Genomic DNA, 20,756 nt, shown 5'->3' with positions numbered 1-20,756 from the left:
CAGTTATACACTTAGCAGTATTCTGAAGATATTTTCAGAGGGATTTGTTAATAAATCATTCCTAAAAACCTTTGTAGTGTGTAAGGGCATGATTAAACAATAACGTTAATCATTTAATAATGATTAAAAGTGTTTTTGTGTTTGTTTTGTTAAAGCAATTCACATATAGGGATTCCCATGTACCGTCTACCCCTGCCACCCTGCCAAGACCTCTTGCCACCCCTTTGCCCCCCCCCCCCCCCCCATATAAAATTTTCTAGATCCGCCACTGCACCCCCCATACCAGATATATGACTTTTTTATTTATTTATTGCTAAAATCAGCACAGACAATAAAATGTCAGCAAACATGTCACCTATGTTCTCTGCAAACAAGTCACTTACCAGCCTGCAAAATATTCTTGTATTTAATCTTGACTTTTTTGGCCAGACATGTTTGTTCTTGAAGAGGAATAGATAGATACAAATGATAAAATAGATTAGATGGATAAAAATAGAGCAAATTATCTGATTATAGATTACATCATATTATATGTTTCACTTCTTCTTACTTTTCCATAAGAAGCTGTTGCTCATTAGGCGAAAAGTATGTCGCGGGTTTTGTCCATTTTTGCATCGGTGATTCTGTGGTCGATTTCGTGATCTTTTTAAGAATGCCGTGAACGTGCATTTATCCAAACTATATACACCTGGCTTGACATATCCACGCGTTCTCATCCTGGCTCAGCAAACGTCCAACGGATTAAGCCAGGATGCACTGATTAAACTAGGTCAAACCGCGACTGTTCTGTTATCCTGGCTTTCTTAATTCTACTTTTGTGCAATACCTCCCTGGACTCTGTTACTGATGTTGTTTATTTTAATATAAATCTTGAATTCATTTTCAAGTTAGATGGTACAAGTATTATTAATAAAAAGAGATTTGCAGATTTAAAAGTAACAAATAAAATGTTTTAACAGTTTCTTTCCTTCTTTTTTCTTTATTTTTTCTTTCAGCTTTGCCAAAATCTAAAATGAAGCAAAGTCTTCAGCCACAATAAAAAGACGAAATGATAAATACAACACATGGAACATGGGGGACAGAGTCAAAATGAGGAACTTTACAAAAGAATATTATACAGTTTACAGATCAAGACCCAGACAGTAGTGTCGGCCCAGATCCGGCCCAGATGTGGTACACGTGGTCGTGGAGTACACACGGCCCAGATGTGGACTGGATCTGGGCCGCCACCATGTTGCTGTCTGGGGAATCATAAGAAAACACTCTCAATACAAAACGCCAACAGCATCTCTCTTCCACATCAGCATCCATGCTGTATTTCAAAGGACGCTTTTCTCTCCTCTGCCAATCCTCTGGGAACATGTTCAATGAAGGCAGAGCTGCACCGGAGAGAGAGAGAGGGATAGCACACATACACACACACACACGCACGCGCACGCACGCACGCACGCACGCACGCACGCACCCATACACGCACACACACACATCCACATACACACACATACACACACACACACACACACACACACACAGAGAGACTTAACATGTAGCTTAACCTTATATTCATTTCATTTGTACTCAAGGAAATGTGTTAATTACTTAAAAGACCTGGTGTCCACATATGTGGACATCACATTTTTGGTTGTGTTTAGCATAATTCTTAATTCTGTGTGACTGGAACATGTTTTTCACAAACGAGGACACTTACACTGCCATCTGGTGGTGTCAGGAGAGAAAAAAATTTAACATAAATAATTTAAAGATGGCGGAGAAAACAGGACACATGTCACGCAGCCACACCAGACCAAAACGTCCACAAGGTAAACAATCTACTAACATTTCTTTGTTGATTCTTGTTGAGTTATGCATAATAGTGTTGTATGATTCAAATGGCATGCACATTTTCCCAAGGTGGGCATGGCAACACAGCTCCCTCCGAGTACCAGTTACTCCGACCTGCTGTCAGTCCTTCACCCCGTGGTCGAACCATAGTTTTCTACGGGCCGGAGTGCCCCAGGAACGAGCTTCCCGGCATGTTGTTGTCTCAACAGATGCCTCCACCACGGGCTGGGGTGCCATGTGTAATGTACATGCTGCCACGGGCTCCTGGACAGGACCCCAGCGCCTATGGCATGTCAGTTGCCTCGAGTTGCTGGCAGTACGCCGTGCTCTGCACCGCTTTCATGCGTTGCTCAAGGGTCAGCACGTACTAGTCCAATCAGACAATACCGCCACAGTAGCGTACATCAACCATCAGGGTGGTCTACGCTTTCGCCGTATGTCACAACTCGCCCGCCACCTCATCTTATGGAGTCAGAAGCATCTGAGGTCGCTTCGAGCTATCCATATCCCCGGAGCCCTGAACTGTGCAGCCGACGAGCTCTCACGGCTTCAGCCCCTCCCGGGAGAATGGTGACTCCATCCCCAGTCGGTTCAGCTGATTTGGGACCAGTTCGGGGACGCACAGGTAGATCTGTTTGCCTCTCACGACTCGACCCATTGCGCCCTGTATTATTCCCTGACCGAGGGCACGCTCGGCACGGATGCACCGGTGCACAGCTGGCCGCAGGGCCACAAATATGCGTTTCCCCCAGTGAGCCTTTTTGCGCAGACCCTGCGTAAGGTCAGGGAGGACGAGGAGCAGGTCATTCTGGTCGCGCCATACTGGCCCACCCGGACTTGGTTCTCCGAACTTGTACTTCTCGCGACAGCACCTCCCTGGCCAATTCCTCTGAGGAAGGACCTCCTTTCTCCGGGACGGGGCACCCTATGGCACCCTCGTCCCGATCTTGGAGCCTCCACGTGTGGCTCCTGGATGGGACGAGGCAGGTTTGAGTACCCTACCACCAGCGGTGGTGGCTACTATCACTTCCGCTAGAGCGTCGTCCACGAGTCACGCCTACGCGTTGAAGTGGAACCTCTTCGTCAACTGGTGCTCTTCTCACCAAGAAGACCCCCGGAGGTGTTCGATCAGTGTCGTGCTTTCCTTCCTTCAAGATGAGTTGGAGCGAAGGCTGTCTCCCTCCACCCTCAAAGTATATGTCGCCGCTATTGCCGCACACCATGATACAGTGGAAGGTAAGTCCGTAGGGAAGTACGACCTGATCATCAGGTTCCTGAGAGGAGCGAGGATACTAAATCCTCCTCGCCCTCCTCTCCTTCCGTCTTGGGACCTCTCAGTGGTTCTAACTGCCCTGCAGAGCGCTTCCTTTGAGCCCCTGCAATCAGTGGAGATTAGATTCCTGTATCAAGACAGCTCTGCTGGTTGCACTGGCCTCCGTCAAGAGGGTAGGGGACCTGCACGCATTCTCCATTGACGAAGCATGCCTGGAGTTCGGGCCGGCCTACTCTCACGTGATCCTGAGACCCCGGCCTGGATATGTGCCCAAGGTTCCCACCACTCCCTTTCGGGACCAGGTGGTGAACCTGCAGCGGTGCCCCTAGAGGAGGCAGACCCAGCCTTGGCACTGCTCTCTCCAGTACGCACTCTCCACATCTATGTAGACACAATGAGGTGTTTCAGGACCTCAGACCAGCTCTTTGTCTGTTATGGTGGGAAACAGAAGGGAAAGGCTCTCTCCAAGCAAAGGTTGTCTCACTGGATAGTGGACGCCATTGCTTTGGCTTACCAGCAGCAAGGTCGACCGTGCCCCCTTGGTGTGACAGCCCACTCCACCCGGAGTGTGGCTTTCTCTTGGACTCTAGTGCATGGCGCCTCGCTAACAGACATCTGCAGAGCTGCAGGCTGGGCGACACCCAACACATTCGCCAGATTCTACAATCTCCGAGTGGAGCCAGTATCCTCTCATGTACTCGCTTCAACTAGCCAGTACTAGGACCCGCTCAGGTGTCTTCGCTTGCTCGCCATTCCACTCTACGGACTGGATATGTGCGATATTTCCTCAGGTGAGCTTCCTCCCTCAAGCCCTGAGTTCCTCCAGCCCAGCTGACGTCGACGCCAGTGTCTATTGCCTGCGCGTTGGCTAGGTGCCTCCGTGTGCATGGCCCCCCTCTGGGCGACCCCCCACATGTGTATTTCCACTGTAAGCCTCTCTGAGCATGTGTCTGTCCCTTGGCAAGCCACCTTACCACCCCTGGGGTTGAAATATTCCTCCTGCGGCGGGACACCCCTGTGTTCTCCATATGCATCCCTCTGGGTCATATGTGTATTTTCTAAGTCCCCCCCTAGGGGCTGGCATTAATTGCATATTTCTCTGAGATATGAGATATGTTCCCCAGTGTACCTTGGTATTCCTGTGCTAAATAGGAGTCCTTCGTCCGTGCTAGTCTCACGACAGGGATCTCAGATTTACGCAGGGCACTGGAAGACAGCTGTGAAGGTGGCGTGATTAGACTGGAAACCCCATTCGTCGTCATCCGACGGAACTCGGAGTGACAACGAAAGGGAACGTCTTGGTTACGTATGTAACCCTCGTTCCCTGAGTAGGGAACGGAGACGTTGCGTCTTCCTGCCACTTCCGCTGGAATAGCCGAGTTCAGTCTTGGCTGCTCAGCGAAGAAACATATCTGCATATTGCCGGCATTCTCCTTTTATACCCATGCGGTGGGGCATAAACTCAGATTTAATCAAAAATATCTTAATTTGTGTTCCGAAGATGAATGAAAGTCTTACGGGGTTGGAACAACATGAGGGTGAGTAATTACTGACAGAGTTTACATTTTTTGGTGAACTAACCCTTTAATAGCATACTTCATTAGCTCATTAGCATTCTCACACGTGCGTCAGCTTTAGCCCATGTGCTATCCACTTCGGCTCGCACGGCCTATATAAACACTCTGTATTGTTTCTCTATCAGATCCGCGACACTTTTTCCATAAACGTCAAGTTAATGTTTGAGTTTTAACTCACCAAGGCGATGTATTTATATATTTTCAACAAGCAAGTCAAGTCAAGTCAAGTCATCTTCATTTATATAGCGCTTTTAACAATGGAGATTGTTTCAAAGCAGCTTTACAGAGATAAACATACAATTTACGGTAACAGAGATTGTTTTGGCTTTATAGCGATTTTTGAATAATGTTATTTCCAGCTAAAGTTGGTTTGATTGATTCACTTCCAGCTAAATTATCATTTGTTATTACATTAGGGGCCACTAAGATGACGGCGTTCTCTCTAAACAGACTTTAAACGCGAACCTGTGACCTGATGGCGTTCACATGTGCATTAAAAATTGATTCTATAGTTATATTCGTTTGAATATGTGTGCGCAGGTTTGTAATTTCCCTACAATTCATGCCTAAACAAACTACTTGTCTTGCCTATAAATTAGATAAAGAATTTTGTTTTATTTTATCACTTCGGGGTACGCGAACCGGATTTTCAACAACGCTTTATTTAGGAAGTTCATTTGTGGCACATTGATGTTGCGTGTATCTGCATCGATCTGTTTCACAAGCATCAGTTCCTTCTGGGCACAGGTATTTGGAGTTGTGCTAATCAGTTCCTGGTCTGGGCCTTTAAAGACGCTTCAGATGAGACCGGGAGTAGAACCAGCCTCCGTTGCATTTCTCCCGCACCGTTTATGATTTTGTTTTGTTTATTCATTTCCGATTGCTTATATTTTTATTTCTTTTTCAAAGCCAACTTCAGTACTGGCTGAGCAAAGTTTATTCTGTTAACATTCTATTAATTTAATAAATATACTATATTCCTATTCCGTGTGTGGCCTTTCCCTACTCTGTTGCTTGCTTTGAGCCAGGCTCGTAACACTGTTGTATTCGATCACTTTTCTCTGAATTAATCACTTGCATGGTCTGGAGGGGTTTTGAAGATCGCTCCGTGTAGCTGCCTCATCTCACTCGCTCCACGAGTAGCAGATAGGCGGGGCTTGGCTCACTGCTGCTACTAGCTCTTAAAGTCCCTGTAAAGGCAATTCTAAAAAAAAAATCTAAACCCATTATAAATGTTACAAATGTACTGCTAAAACATATTACAAAGACTGTGAACTGTGAATTACTGAATTGTGGAGTTAGACCGTTAAACAGTTTTTCACCATTGCTATTTTCCGGATTTTTTGGGCGGGGCTAAAACGGGGCTCGATGACGCACTGGAGCCCCTGAGCTCCTGGACACGCCCCTACTTGATGACGCACTGGAGCCCCTGAGCTCCTGGACACGCCCCTACTTGATGACGCACTGAGGCCACTCAATCGCGACTTACTGTCAGTACTATTAGTTACTACAGCCTACAGTTTGCTAGCTAGCTATGCCTTCGACACGGAAATGCGTAGGCTACTACCTGGATGCGATCATGTACAAAACAGATCGGTGTCTTTATTTAAATTTCCTAAAAACGATCACATCAAGTCAAGTAGAGATGGATTAATTTTGTGAAGAGCCAACCTTGATGGAGAGCTGAGGATCACCGCCAACCAACACCCGCCTCTGTTAGTGATAATTTTAAACGGGATAGTTTTATAAACTTTCGTCGGAGACAACTGGGATTCACTGATAATCCGCTGTTACTGGTGAATGGGGCCGAACCGACTATCTCCCGCCTCGGCCTTCATCTCCCCGTCCCGAAAGCAGTATCACCTAACATCACCGTCGGCTGCTTTCCCGGGAGTGGGCGTGGTTTTAGCCCAGCCAGCGGACACGCCCCCAGCGTTTGAGAGCAGAGAATACTGCTAATTTTTTTCAAGATTTTGATAGCTTATTTTATGTACTTGCCGGCTTTTTTTATCATTCAAATTTGTCTGGGTGGCTAATAACACATTTTTCTGTGGTGTGACAAACTCAGAACACATACTTAATTTTTACTTTACAGGGACTTTAAAGAGCCCATCACCTCATTTAATCGGTGATTTCTTTCTGTTTCTTTCTTACTTATTTTTTACTTTCATTTTATTTTATTAGTAGCCTGGGTTACCAGGGTTACACACTGCTTGAGCGATGACACTGACACGAGTATTTTCACATTGTTGCTTTACTGTTCAGTTCATCTTGTAACACTCAGTGTTTACTGCGCATGTGCAACACAACAGAGGATCAAAACGGGTGTCGGAAGAACAACATATGCAACACTTACAATGCAATTCACAACCATTTTAACCAGTTCCCCTTATCAAACAATCAAAATTCAATAATAATTTTAGATCAAATTACTGTATTAAATGTAATTCCATCTTTTGCTTATTTACAAGTTATGGAAGTGAACTTTGCTCACTTAGACATCTTCAGGCAATGATTTTTCTTATGTTTCAGTAGACTAGATGAATGGCTGTAACTCTTCTCACATGAAGAGCACTGGTGCGGTTTCTCTCCAGTATGAATTCTCTGGTGTGTTTTTAAGTCGCTGGATGAAGTGAAGGTCTTTCCACAGTCAAAGCACACATAAGGTCTCACACCAGTATGAATACTCTCATGCCGTTTTAAAGATCTAAGATGTGAAAAACTCTTTCCACATACAGAACAAAAGTGAGGCTTCACAGCAGAATGAACATTAAGGTGTTCTCTTAAGCCTGATTCAAAAACAAATGTTTTATCACACTGATCACAGCTGAATGATCTCAATCCAGAGTGACAATGCAAATGAATGTTGAGAGAGTTTTTGCGACTGAAACTCTTTCCACACTGAGTGCATGTATAAGGCTTTTTTCCAGTGTGAATCATCATGTGATCATTTAAGTATCCTTTACGAATGAATCCCTTTCCACACTGAGTGCATGTATAAGGCATTTCTCCAGTGTGAATTTTCATGTGTGTGTTCAGGTTTGATTTACGTATGAAACTCTTTCCACACTCAGAACAGGTTAAAGATCCTTCGACTCCAGATTTTCCAGCTTGTTTCTGTCTGAAATTCTCTCCAGTCTTTGAAACGACTGCATTTCCATCTTCATTTGTGAAATAATGTAGTTTTTGAAACTGATGCTGTTTGTCTTCATTCACTTCCATCAGGTCTAAAATAAACAAATTAAATTCCCATAATTTAATGAAAGGATACATGAGAAACAAAAACAAATCCAGTTTACTACTGAGTCTACCAGTATATAAATTTAGATGTTATTGTTATATATGAGTTTTCATCTTAATGTTCCTCATCAGTGATTAAAAAGAATGAAGGAAAACACCAACCTATTTGGTCCTCTGTATCTTCATCTTTTATTCTGCAGGGTTCTTCCTTAATCTCCATCTTTACAATAGTATGTCCGTAGTTTCTCCTGGAGTAATTCCGCCTGCTTGCTTCTTCTTCTCCTGTGGGAAGATGGGAATATTCCCCAGCATTTAAACTCTCATGAACGGCTGTGGGAGCTTCACTGACTGAAGGAGTGAATTGTGGTCGTTGTTGCTCATTTAGCAGATGATCATCACACTTACAATCACTCGAGATTATCCAGGTGCAAATAGTAATTTAGAAACAATTCAATGATTACTGAATTTACACTTTGGGCTTCATATCAAGTGGTGATGCACAATTATTGTCATTCATTGCATCTTGCATTGAGTGTAGAATTTATGTTACAAAGAAAAAACAAACTTGTGCTAATTGAGTGACTTAAGTAATTGACACATTTCCTTGAGTAGCCATGTAATCAATATACATTAAGGTAAACCCACAACCAAATTCAATAAGAATAATAGAAGAACAAAAAGAGTTTTACCCAATCATCTAGTTTACAGAAACATCATAAAAAGCATTGCCTGAAGGTGTCTAAGTGAGCAAAGTTCACTTCCATAACTTGTAAATAAGCAAAAGATGGAATAACCTTTACTTCAGTAATTTATTCTAAAATTAGTATGGAAGTTTGATTGTTTGACAAGGGGAACCGTTTTATATGGTTGTGAATTGTATTGTAAGTGTTGCATGTTTTGTTCTTCCGACACCCGTATTGATCCTCTGTTGTGTTGCACATGCGCAGTAAACACTGAGTGTTACTGTATACAAGATGAACTGAACAGTAAAGTAACAATGTGAAAATACTCGTGTCAGTGTCATCGCTCAAGCAGTGCATGGTCATCTCATACAGATGGAACATAAATAATAGTTATATTTCACTGTTACAGACTGCCAGAGACGGTCTAACATAGTGAAAGGAGTCGCGTCTCGTGAGCCATATCGAGAATCTCGCATTGATTTGTCACCTGTGACCCTGACCGATGACGTGTCGGAAGCTATATCCGCGGAAGCTATAGTGTCACCAGATGAGGCTCTTACGCCGCCTTCACACTGGCAGTTGAAATCAGCTCCGATACGGCTCCGAAACGACCGGAAGTCATTCATTTCCTATCGAGATTCGCAGACCGCATGCGAATGGGTCCGAAACGGGTCCGACCGAGTGCGGTGCGAAGAAAATCGTGTCCGTTGGTCATCCGGATGCGTTAAAAAAATTTGAACTCTTGCGAAAAGCTACGGACGGTTCCTATCCAACAATTCCAGCGGAAGTTAGCGTTGCTATGATACTGATAAACAAACCTGAATTCTTATCGTTATAAAATCATTATTTATTTTATTAAAAGTTAAGTTGTCATGTAATTTTTTTTATTTTCATGATTTGCTAACGTTATTAGGGCAGTTAATACAATTAAATTGTAGTCAGACATCGAACTAAATGTGATATAGTAGTATAAATTATACCACTATATCACATTTTTTAGCCGACCTGACATGTCAACGTCCTGAGCAACTTTCCTCACGCAGCAGCCTTCCTATTAATATCTCTATAACCCTCATCAGAGAGATCATACAGAACTGACAGAATCAACCTTTCTAATCTCTCCGCCATTTTTGTTCTACCCGCTTCTGACGCTTTTCACTGTGTAGTACGACGTCCGTTGGGGGCGTATTGCGTATTACGGAGCTGATTTCAACTGCCAGTGTGAAGACGGCGTTAGACACAATCTTCGCTGTCCCAACCCAGAGTGTAGACACACAGATGATCTGCTGGTCAGGTTTTATAATACTGTCTCAGGCTTGAGTCGTGTGGGGAATTCCATGGCTCATCTTCTGCTAGCACTTCATTCTGCTTTGAGTACTAACCCACCAGATAATACCACATTTGAGTTACTTGAGGCTTCCTTACAACCCTTGGGTTCCATCGCGTTCTCTAGCGGAAAGGCTCTTGGGCTTACTACACAGGCAAGGCGGCAGGTTTGGCTAGCACAGTCTAAACTTCCAGAGGCTTGCCGTAGCAATCTTCGTCAACTACCACTGGTACCCGGGCAGATTTTTGATCCAGCCGCTCAAGAAGCTCTTGAGCGCAGAGTTCGTGCAGTGGAGTCTCTTTCCCAGCACTTTGAGCGCAGTGTGAATTATGGACCATCCTCACAAAAAATGCCTGTTCGTCATGCAAATCCACTCCAGTACAGGCAGGGACAGTCTTACAGGCCTGTACAGCAGGCAACTCGACCTGGGTATAACTCGAGAAGGGAGGCATCCCGTGCTCGTAGACCACCTGCTCACCCTGCGGCGACTTATCGTCGCCCCCCCCAGGGGTAGGGAAACCGCTCCCCATCGCTGGTGACCATCCAGGGTCTGCGATGGGACACTTTTCAACCTCTCAACTACAACTTTGGAGAGGGATTACGAACAACAAGTGGCTCCTCGACACACTCGACAGGGGCTACTGTCTTCAGTTCCGTCACAGACCCCAATTATGCACACACACTCGGCCCACAGTGGTTCTGGACCCTCGCCAAGCTCTTTCTCTATCTCTCGAGGTCCGGAAGCTACTGAAAAAGGGTGCGGTAGAGCTAGTAAACCCCCAGGTCCATCCGGGGGGATTTCATTCAAAGTACTTCCTAGTTCGCAAGAAGGATGGAAGCTTCAGGCCAATCTTGGACCTCAGACGCTTGAACAGGAGTCTCAAACACCTTCCTTTCCGCATGCTGCGTGTCAAGGATGTCCTACAAGCAGTCGAACCCGGCATGTGGTTTACCTCTGTGGATCTGAAGGATGCATATTTCCAAATCCCCATTGCACCTCATCACAGAAGGTTTCTTCGGTTCACATTCCAGGGCAGGACATACCAATATCGAGTCCTACCATTTGGCCTCTCCCTCTCTCCCCGTGTATTCACACGGTGTATGCAAGTGGCACTAGAACCTCTACAACGGGAGGGCATGTTGATTCTCCCTTACCTGGACGATTGGCTGCTTTGTGCCAGATCCCCTCAGCAGGTAGCCAACAACACACAGCGCCTACTGGAGCATGTTACTGCTTTAGGACTGAGGGTAAACCTGGAGAAAAGCTGCCTTACTCCATGCCAGTCAATATGTTTTCTGGGATTACATCTGGACTCCAGAATAATGAGGGCTACCCTCACAGCATGCAGGAGGCAGGCTATACGAGGAGCCATAGCGAGGTTCCAGGTTCGGCGCAAGCTACCTTATCTTCACTTCTTACGGCTATCGGGCCTTCTCACGGCAGCCTCATCGGCCATTCACTTAGGACTTTTACACCTTCGTCCTTTTCAGCGTTGGTTTATAGCCAGACGGTTGTCAGCAGTTCACAACCGACAGACCCTTGTTGTGGTGACAACCAGTTGCTCTGTCTCCCTGAGGCTTTGGAGACGGGAACAATTTCTACAAGGGGGTGTACCAATGGGACCACTCCCATCCCGCAGAGAAGTAGTGACAACAGATGCCTCTCTCTCCGGATGGAGAGGGCTGTGGCAACACCAGGGCGTGTGGCAACTACCTTGCCTTCGACTTTCACGAGTGCTGCTGTTGTGGGAAAACCAGCACTTCCTCTCGATCAGAGCGGCACACATTCCCGGTCACTGCAACTGTGTGGCAGACTCACTCTCTCGATCGGGTCCGAAGCCAGGGGACTGGTGTCTGCACAAGGCGGTGGTTCAGTCAGTTTGGGGACTTTATGGGACCGCAGCAGTCGACCTCCTTGCCAGCAGGAATACAACACATTGTCCGCTGTGGTTTGTGGAGCAGGAGGAGCAGGGGGAGCAGGGATCACTAGGCCAGGATGCCCTGGCCCACGACTGGCCAGACCTCCTCCTCTATGCTTTTCCTCCAATTCCACTTCTCTGGCCTGTGCTGAGGCGTGTGCAGATGAGACGACACAGGCTTATTCTAGTGGCACCCTGCTGGCCAGCGAGACCGCGGTTCAGTCTGCTGCTGGCCCTTACGACCGGTCCACCACAACCATTGCCAGTTCAGAGGGACCTACTGTCACAAATGAACGGGGAGCTTGGCAACCTTCACCGGGCAGGTTGAGTCTATGTGTATGGCCCCTGGGGTTGAGCAGGAGCTCTCACAGTGTTCCGCAGATGTGAGGAACACTGTCATGAATGCAAGAGCCCCATCAACACGTCGCACTTATGCCAGTCTTTGTTTCATGGTCTACAGATCGGTCTGTTAACCCAGTCACTTGTTCCATCAGTTCAGTGTTGGAATTCTTACAACATTTATTGGACACTGGGCGGTCCCCAGCGACTCTAAGGGTATATTCGTGGCAGCCTTGTCAGCACATCGGAACCCCTTGGGGGGGAAATCAATTGGTGCGGAAAAGTTGGTGGTGGCTTTCCTTAAGGGAGCATTACGTCTTAATCCACCGGTACGGATAATGCATACCCAGTGGGATCTTCAGATGGTGCTTAACAGCCTGCGTTTACCGCCTTATGAACCACTTGAACAAGCTGATATTAAGAGTCTTTCGATGAAGACTGCTTTTCTCTTGGCTATAACGTCAACCAGAAGAGTAGGTGAGGTTCATGCCCTCTCGGTGAGTCCACAGTGTCTCAGATGGGGGCCTGAGTACAATCAGGTTACACTCTGGCCGAATCCAGCTTTCCGACCTAAAGTGTTGTCTGATCACTTTGTGAACCAGCCCATTCAGCTTGCGGCGTTTAACCCCCTGGGGTCGGTGGCGCGATTGTCTCGCTTTTTTTCTTATCAGTGCAAAATAGACTCAAATATTTCCGTCTCTTTTTGTCATACAGGCAAGTGTTATACATCATTCAAAACTGTTAAATGTCTTCTTTTATTTGTGTACACTAATAATAAAAAAAAAATGTTGTGTTTTTCGTAAAATAAAGAAATTAAACATGATGCGCGTTTTCCTTTCTCTCTCAATGTGAAGTTCATTCTGAAACATGACAGAATATGACCTGTAACTCAGCAAATGCTTGTCACTGTGACATGAAACATATGTCTTTACAAAGCTTGAAGTCTCCATTTTTAAATTATGTAAATCATATCAAAAACAAATATTCTCTGTTTAAGTAATTCGTATGAAAGCAACGACAGGCTGAGCTGATTAGTGCTAATGTGACCACGCCCACACGCGTGCGTGCGAGCTGTTCATATGCAAATGATCAGATTTCAGCGTTGCAATGATAAGATCTTCATTCTCGCTATCAACATACTGTCATCTGCTTCCTCAATGCTCATCAAGGCAACATTTTATGTGATGGGAATAGATGTAAATACTTTAAAAACTTCTCACGATTCGTTAATCTCGACAGCTGTAATAGTAAAAACGTATAATAGCTGTAGTAAAAGTATTCGAGAGAGTTTCACATGTAATATCTATTTCATATGCAAGCATGTCAGCCAATCACAGCAGTGGGCGGATACACTGAATCCCACAGCAGACACGCCCCTTCAAACAGAGCGTTTAAATCAGAGGCTAAAATCAGGCTAGGAAAAATGCCTTTTATTTCTAAATTATGACTGTTTTTGATCTAAAAAACATACTAACATTATAAGGGCAACCCAGGAAACATTATAAAATAATAAAATAACCCCATTCTAGGGCAACTTTAAACATTGTTGTCATTATATTTCTGGTCTATTATTTTCCATTTTTACTTTTATTTACACACATACTAGAGTGGCTCTATAATTTCATTGTACTTAAATGCAATGACAATAAAGGCTTTCATTCATTCATATATTACACAATTTACACACATTAAAATAATATTTTTGTGCTGGTGCCTATGAAAATAGTTCTGTACAAATGAAATGTATTAATTGTATATTTAATAAAATAATGCAATAATAATAATATATTATAATTATTTAAAAAATATTTTTAGCTTTACTCTGCCTATTTTTTTACTCCATTTACTCTGACTGATCCGATCAGTAACCGAAGGACTAGAAAGTTGTTTTAACCATTCATTAAAATGAATCGGTTTAAATGAGTCAATAGTTCGCGAATTGGACTTGTCATTATCGGATGTGTTTGCGTTGTGTGATTATCCCGGCAGCTAGGAGATCCCACAAGATTTGTGTCAACACAGAAAACATTTAATCACTGGGTAGGTTTTTTCGTTTATTTAAAGTGTGGTTTATGTCAGCTGAATGTGCGGAACGTTTTTCAGAGAAGATAGGGTATTTTAGCACAATTCACACCCAGCGGTAATTCAGAAAAAAAAATATCGGAATCCTCTACATGAAACTATGGTCTTCCGACCTTTTACCATCGTGTCGATTTATTTTGATTAATATGTGCCAGGGAGAGAGAGCAAGACAGCGGTTAGGAGATGCTGAAGCCTTGTTTATACTTTCGCCTGGCTCCGAAGAGAAAGAGTGTGCACGCTACCGGGGCTCTCTCTCTGCTCGTTCTTCAGTTGCACCCTGTCACACGCGCAGCAGTTCGTCTACATTACTCACCGATCAAATAAGACTATGGCGGGACAAAAATTCGCTTTGGATCAGGAGCATCGATAAGAGGACTCGTTAACGTCGAGGGCATACAATATCGATGCGATGGTTCATAAAACTTAGAACCGTTTCTCGAGTGAAACCGGTTTTCAATTCCCATCCCGCAAACACAACAACTCCGTCATGTCCGTAGCCATCATCCCAGATATTTTATAACATTACAAAATGCAATTGTATTAATAAACATTTTATTACATTACTATTTTGGTATGAACATTCACCCGCCAGTGGGGCGGATAGCCTTTTGAGAATTACTCACCAAATGGAAAATCTACCCGCATTTGGCGCTTGCCGGGTGTTAATTTCGGACCCTGATCGGACTACTCCATCGAATTCCGCACGTTGGCGGCCGAGTACCAATGGAACGAGGAGGCACAGTGGGACATGTTCCTGCGTGGGCTGGCTGACCGTGTTCAGAGAGAAATTTACATATTGGATCTTCCTCCGAAGTTGAACGGACTTATCTAGCTGGATCTCTGCCGAGAAGACCTCATCACCATCGTCCATGCTCCTCCCGGTAAGACTAAGATGGGCAACCGGCACAAACACCTATCAAGCTTTACTGGACTCAGGAGCAGAAGGGAACTTTATAGACAGTAAGCTCGCTCAGAGACTTCAGATTCCTGTTCATTCACTCACTTGCAAGATATCTGTTCACGCACTCAATGGACTAGAGCTTCCCAGTATTTCACACACTACTGAACTTATTACACTCATCACTTCAGGCAACCATGCAGAAACAATACCATTTCTCCTCATGGACTCACCATTAGCTCCCAAAGTCCTCGGCCACCCCCGGCTCACTGAACATAATCCCCGGGTGGATTGGCGCCAACACTCTATTTTGTTATGGAGTACACAGTGTTATGAGTCTTGTCTTGTGTCTGCTTGTCCGTCTCTGTACCTGTTACTGTGTTTCAGGAGGAGGCAGGGGATTTATCTAACGTGCCCGTCGAGTACCAGGACCTGAAGGAAGTGTTCAGTAAGTCCCATGCTGCTTCTCTCCCTCCGCACCGTTCCTACGACTGTGCCATAGACTTAATGCCAGGTAAGTCTCCGCCTAAAGGCAAGTTATACTCACTCTCTGTTCCAGAGAGGGAGGCCATGGAGAAATATATTTCTGATTCTCTAGCTTCGGGGTTCATCCAGCCTTCCTCTTCTCCAGCGGGGGCGGGATTCGAGACCTTGTATTGACTACCGGGGGTTGAACAACATCACGGTAAAGAATACTTATCCTTTGCCGTTGATATCTTCAGCCTTCGAGAGGTTGCAGGGAGCATCAGTCTTCACTAAGTTGGATTTACGTAATGCTTATAATTTGGTCCGCATTAGGAAGGGGGAAGAATGGAAGACTGCTTTTAATACCCCCAGGGGGCACTTTGAATATTTGGTCATGAAGTTCGGCCTGTCCAACTCCCCAGCGGTCTTCCAGGCACTCGTCAATGAGAAGGTTAAGGCTATAGTAGATTGGCCAAGTCCAGATTGCCGTAAGGCCCTACAGAGGTTTCTGGGGTTCGCCAACTTCTACCAGCGTTTTATTCGCAATTTAATCCAACTAGCCGCTCCTCTGACTGCCTTGACCTCCCTCAGAACTACGTTCAGGTGGTTTGATACAGCGGAGGCTGTATTCACCAATCTTAAAAACGGCTTCGTTTTGGCTCCCATCCTTGTAGCCCCAGATCCGTCACGTCAGTTTGTGGTGGAGGTAGGCGCAGTTCTTTCCCAACGTTCGTCCACAGACATCTGTGCGCGTTCTTTTCTCATCGATTATCCCCTGCCGAACGTAACTATGACATTGGTAACCGTCAGTTGTTGGCAGTCAAGTTAGCGTTGGAGGAGTGGCGCAACTGGTTAGAAGGGTCGGGGTTACCTTTTATCGTCTGGACTGATCATAAGAACCTAGAATATATCAGAACTGCCAAAAGACTCAACTCCAGGCAGGCTCGGTGGGCTCTTTTTTTTCCGTCGTTTTGATTTTTCTCTTTCGTACCAGCCGGGTTCTAAAAACATCAAACCCGATTCTTTATCACGTATTTTTGACCGTTCCGAACGCCCGACCACTCCCGAGTTTATTTTACCAGAGAACCTATTTGTCTCCACACTCACGTGGGAGATGGAATCGAAGGTCAAGACGGCCTTAGAAGGGGTAACGCCTCCGCCAGGGGGTCCACCGAATCGATTATTTGTGCCGGAGCAGTTACGGTCTGACGTTATTCAGTGGGGGCATTGTTCCAAAGTGGCGTGTCATCCAGGAGTCAATCGTACCAGGTTTTTGGTCAAGCAACGATTTTTGGTGGCCATTAATGGCTCGGGACATTCGCAGTTTTGTTTTGGCTTGCTCGCTTTGTGCTATTGGTAAAACTTCCACACCTCATCGGAGATCATCACCCGCCTGGTTGCCTATCGAAGTCCCTGCGCCACGTGCCAGTTCTGTGTTCCCAGTGTTGTGTGTGTTCTGACCATTATTCTGTTTATTTATAATAAACATCTTACCTGCATCTAGCTTCCCCTCGTATTTATGACAGTTTCATGAATCACGATGGATTCGACTAGTACACAAAATCTGCTCAAAATAAGTACATTTTCATTACTTTTTTGGCCAAAATTGTTTGTCAAAATATAACATTTATATCCATATAGCTAATGACCTTTTTCATAAATAGATAGCAGCTGTAAAACAAGTATCCATTTCATCTTCTCTCAGTGATGTGTTTTTCAGAGTCCATATTATGAGAGGAATCGCCTCTTTAAATATACATAGAAAAACAACTGGAGCCATTTTTCCAAAAAGAATTAGTGTTTACTACTACTAGTTCATTAGCAATGCTGAATACAATGTTAAACCCCTTGATTGAATGAAAACTAAATTAAATCTATTCGTTATACCTGAATAAATCACTAGTTTTATTCATTTTTAATTCTCACATTTTCACAATGTGCAGAGAGTGATTCAATCCAATAAAGTCTTCAATATGTTCTCAATGCATCACCTCTAAACAGCGAGACTAAAAACAAGTTGTTTGTGATATGAATGATATTTGATAGACTATTGTTGCCATTGTTTCAAAATGCCTCACATGTACAATTAAAATAATGAAACCAGAAAGAAACAAAACACATCCCTTCATAAATTATAATGTTTTATGGCGACACACTAGTTTTCTGAACTATTATTTATGTTCCATCTGTATGAGATGACCATGCACTGCTTGAGCGATGACACTGACACGAGTATTTTCACATTGTTGCTTTACTGTTCAGTTCATCTTGTATACAGTAACACTCAGTGTTTACTGCACATGTGCAACACAACAGAGGATCAATACGGGTGTCGGAAGAACAACACATGCAACACTTACAATGCAATTCACAACCATTTTAACCAGTTCCCCTTGTCAAACATTAAAACTTCAATACTAATTTTAGATTAAATTACTGTATTAAATGTAATTCCATCTTTTGCTTATTTACAAGTTATGAAAGTGAACTTTGCTCACTCAGACATCTTCGGGCAATGCTTTTTCTCATGTTTCAGTAGACTAGATGAATGGCTGAAACTCTTCCCACATGAAGAGCACTGGTGCGGTTTTTCTCCAGTATGAATTCTCTCATGATCTTTCAGGTTTCCTGACCGAGAGAAACTCTTTCCACAGTGTGAACACTTGTACGGTTTCTCTCCAGCATGAATTCTCTGGTGTGATTTTAAGTTGCTGGATGAAGTGCAGCTCTTTCCACAGTCAAAGCACACATAAGGTCTCACACCAGTATGAATACGCTCATGCGCTTTTAAAGATCCAAGATGTGAAAAACTCTTTCCACATACAGAACAAAAGTGAGGCTTCACACCAGCATGAACTTTAAGGTGTTTTCTTAAGTTTGATTTAAAAACAAATGTTTTCTCACACTGATCACAGCTGAATGATCTCACTCCAGAGTGACGGCGCAGATGATCTTTGAGAGCTTTTTTGTAACTGAAGCTCTTTCCACACTGAGAGCATGTGAACGGTTTTTCTCCAGTGTGAATTCTCATGTGATCATTTAAGTATCCTTTGCGAATGAATCCCTTTCCACACTGAGTGCATGTAAAAGGCCTTTCTCCAGTGTGAATCATCATGTGTATGTTCAGGTTTGATTTACGTATGAAACTCTTTCCACACTCAGAACAGGTTAAAGATCCTTTGACTCCAGATTTTCCAGCTTGTTTCTGCGTGAAATTCTCTTCAGTCTTTGAAACGACTGCATGTCCATCTTCATTTGTGAAATAATGCAGTTTTTGAAACTGATGCAGTTTGTCTTCATTCACTTTCATTAGGTCTAAAATAAACAAATTAAATTCACATAATTTAAAGGTAGGGTAGGTGGTTTTTGTCTAGAAAACTTTTTTCCAAATTTGTATCTGTCTTTATATATCAATGCATAATTAAAATGTAAGTACTCAAATCTAGTGTTTGTAGTCCTCTCAGGGCTGCAATAAACACAGCTCATTATTCTATTCACTCCACCCCCTCCCTTCTCGGCTCCTTCCAAAGCCATGCCCCCAAAACACATGAACGCACGATGCCGACCGCGGCTCGTCAGCTGGAGGAGGACGCGTTTACCAGCGCAGAACGGAGAGGAGCAGTCCATGTAGTGACATCATGTCAGAATCACAAGTAATAAAATAACTCACTTTATCATTATGAATATAAACAACTAACATGGCTGTTAGTACTTACTATCAAGCTAGCATATCGATACTGGTAAAGTTTAAAATATATTGAGTTTGATTCGGTAACGAGCTACTAAAATAAGGCAAACCTATAAATAGCTTCATTGATACACGTTTTCCGTACCCATCAGTTACACTGTGATGAAGGTGAATTTCGCGTAAGATTCATAACATATACGGTGTTTTGCATGTAAGAGCGTCCACGTTGAAAGCACTGTTGGCTCTGATGAGGACTACACTCAGAGACAAGTACCGCATCGTCACCGGCTCAAGGACAGGTCCGGGGTCGAGGGCGAAGCAGAAGAGGTCGTGCGAATACTGTATTCCTTTTATTTACTCGTTTGCCTTCGCTGACTGTATATGCAGGTACTGAGAATTGTGACTGCTCTTTCTCTGCCATAATTGTTATTATTACTAGCTTCCGTCCGTGCCTCTTCACCTCCTTGAGCCAAACGGGTGCGCGCATGTGGGCGGCTCCTGAAGCAGCAGGGGTGGTAGCCATGGTAGCAAGTGAGAGTGACAGTCGCCCAGCCAATCATTTCATTCGTCCCGAATGGAATAATGAGCTGTGTTTATTGCAGCCCTGAGACAGACACTCGATTTTTATAATCTCTTTTTCAGAGTACTTACATTTTAATTATGCATTGATATATAAAGACAGTTTAAACAAATTTGGAAAAAAGTTTTTTAGACAAAAACTACCTACCCTACCTTTAATAAAAGGATACATGAGAAACAAAAACAAATCCAGCTTACTCCTGAATCTACTAGTATCTAGTTTTAGATGTTATTTTTATATGTCAGTTTTCATCCTAATGTTCCTCATCGGTCATTAAAGGTGCATAGCGCAAGTCTCTGAGTTTTTGCAGAACTATGCCCCCTCTAGCGACAAGCGGAACTGCAACCAGAGGTGTGCACGCTCATGGACCACACGCACACGCACACTTGCTCCTTTAAGCATGTATGGGTTAGAAAAACGGGTATTTTTAACATGAAATGTTGCGCAATGCACCTTTAAAGAGAATGAACTAGGAAAAAACCAACCTATTTGTTCCTCTGTATCTTCATCTTTTATTCTGCAGGGTTCTTCCTCAATCTCCATCTTTACAATAGTATGTCCGTAGTTTCTCCTGGAGTAATTCCTCCTGCTTGCTTCTTCTTCTCCTGTGGGAAGATGGGAATATTCCCCAGCATTTAAACTCTCATGAACGGCTGTGGGAGCTTCACTGACTGAAGGAGTGAATTGTGGTCTTTGTTGCTCATTTAGCAGATGATCATCACACTTACAATCACTCGAGATTATCCAGGTGCAAATCGTCGTTTAGAAACAATTCCATGATCACTTAATTTACACTTTGGCCTTCATATCAAGCTCAGTGTAAATTCAGTATTCATGGAATTT

General features: G+C 44.0%; 4 protein-coding genes across 4 annotated transcripts in view; 2 read left to right on the top strand and 2 right to left on the bottom strand.

The window, feature by feature from the left end:
• LOC130073047 (gastrula zinc finger protein XlCGF57.1-like) overlaps positions 1 to 20,756 on the top strand; it is a 754,620-nt gene that overhangs the window by 87,008 nt on the left and 646,856 nt on the right. The gene's annotated exons all lie outside the window — the stretch shown is intronic.
• The window catches only part of LOC130073068 (gastrula zinc finger protein XlCGF7.1-like), a 277,485-nt gene that overhangs the window by 86,989 nt on the left and 169,740 nt on the right, over positions 1 to 20,756 (top strand). The gene's annotated exons all lie outside the window — the stretch shown is intronic.
• On the bottom strand, positions 7,118 to 8,001 carry LOC130073086 (gastrula zinc finger protein XlCGF7.1-like). Its single transcript, XM_056238518.1, has one exon. It carries the CDS (start codon positions 7,963 to 7,965, stop codon positions 7,183 to 7,185), a length of 783 nt encoding a protein of 260 aa, XP_056094493.1. The 5' UTR covers positions 7,966 to 8,001; the 3' UTR covers positions 7,118 to 7,182.
• Positions 17,897 to 20,653, bottom strand: LOC130073099 (gastrula zinc finger protein XlCGF7.1-like). Its single transcript, XM_056238536.1, has 2 exons — positions 20,399 to 20,653; positions 17,897 to 18,894 (listed from the first exon to the last, which is right to left on the bottom strand). The coding sequence occupies exons 1-2, from the start codon at positions 20,454 to 20,456 to the stop codon at positions 18,140 to 18,142; spliced, it is 813 nt and encodes a 270-aa protein (XP_056094511.1). The 5' UTR covers positions 20,457 to 20,653; the 3' UTR covers positions 17,897 to 18,139.

This window comes from Rhinichthys klamathensis, unplaced genomic scaffold (genome assembly GCF_029890125.1).
Source record: "Rhinichthys klamathensis goyatoka isolate OS25496 unplaced genomic scaffold, OSU_Roscu_1.1 h1tg000523l_1, whole genome shotgun sequence".
NCBI lineage: Eukaryota > Metazoa > Chordata > Actinopteri > Cypriniformes > Leuciscidae > Rhinichthys > Rhinichthys klamathensis.
This window is presented reverse-complemented; position numbering and strand designations above follow the sequence as displayed.

Bases quoted from the DNA above. Each gene is read 5' to 3' on its own strand.
- LOC130073086 (XM_056238518.1), bottom strand. From the start codon at position 7,965: ATGTATCCTTTCATTAAATTATGGGAATTTAATTTGTTTATTTTAGAC.
- LOC130073099 (XM_056238536.1), bottom strand. From the start codon at position 20,456: ATGGAGATTGAGGAAGAACCCTGCAGAATAAAAGATGAAGATACAGAG. The intron at 18,895-20,398 runs GTTGGTTTTTTC...TCACAAATGAAG, and splicing joins AGATACAGAGGAACAAATAG to ATGGACATGCAGTCGTTTCA.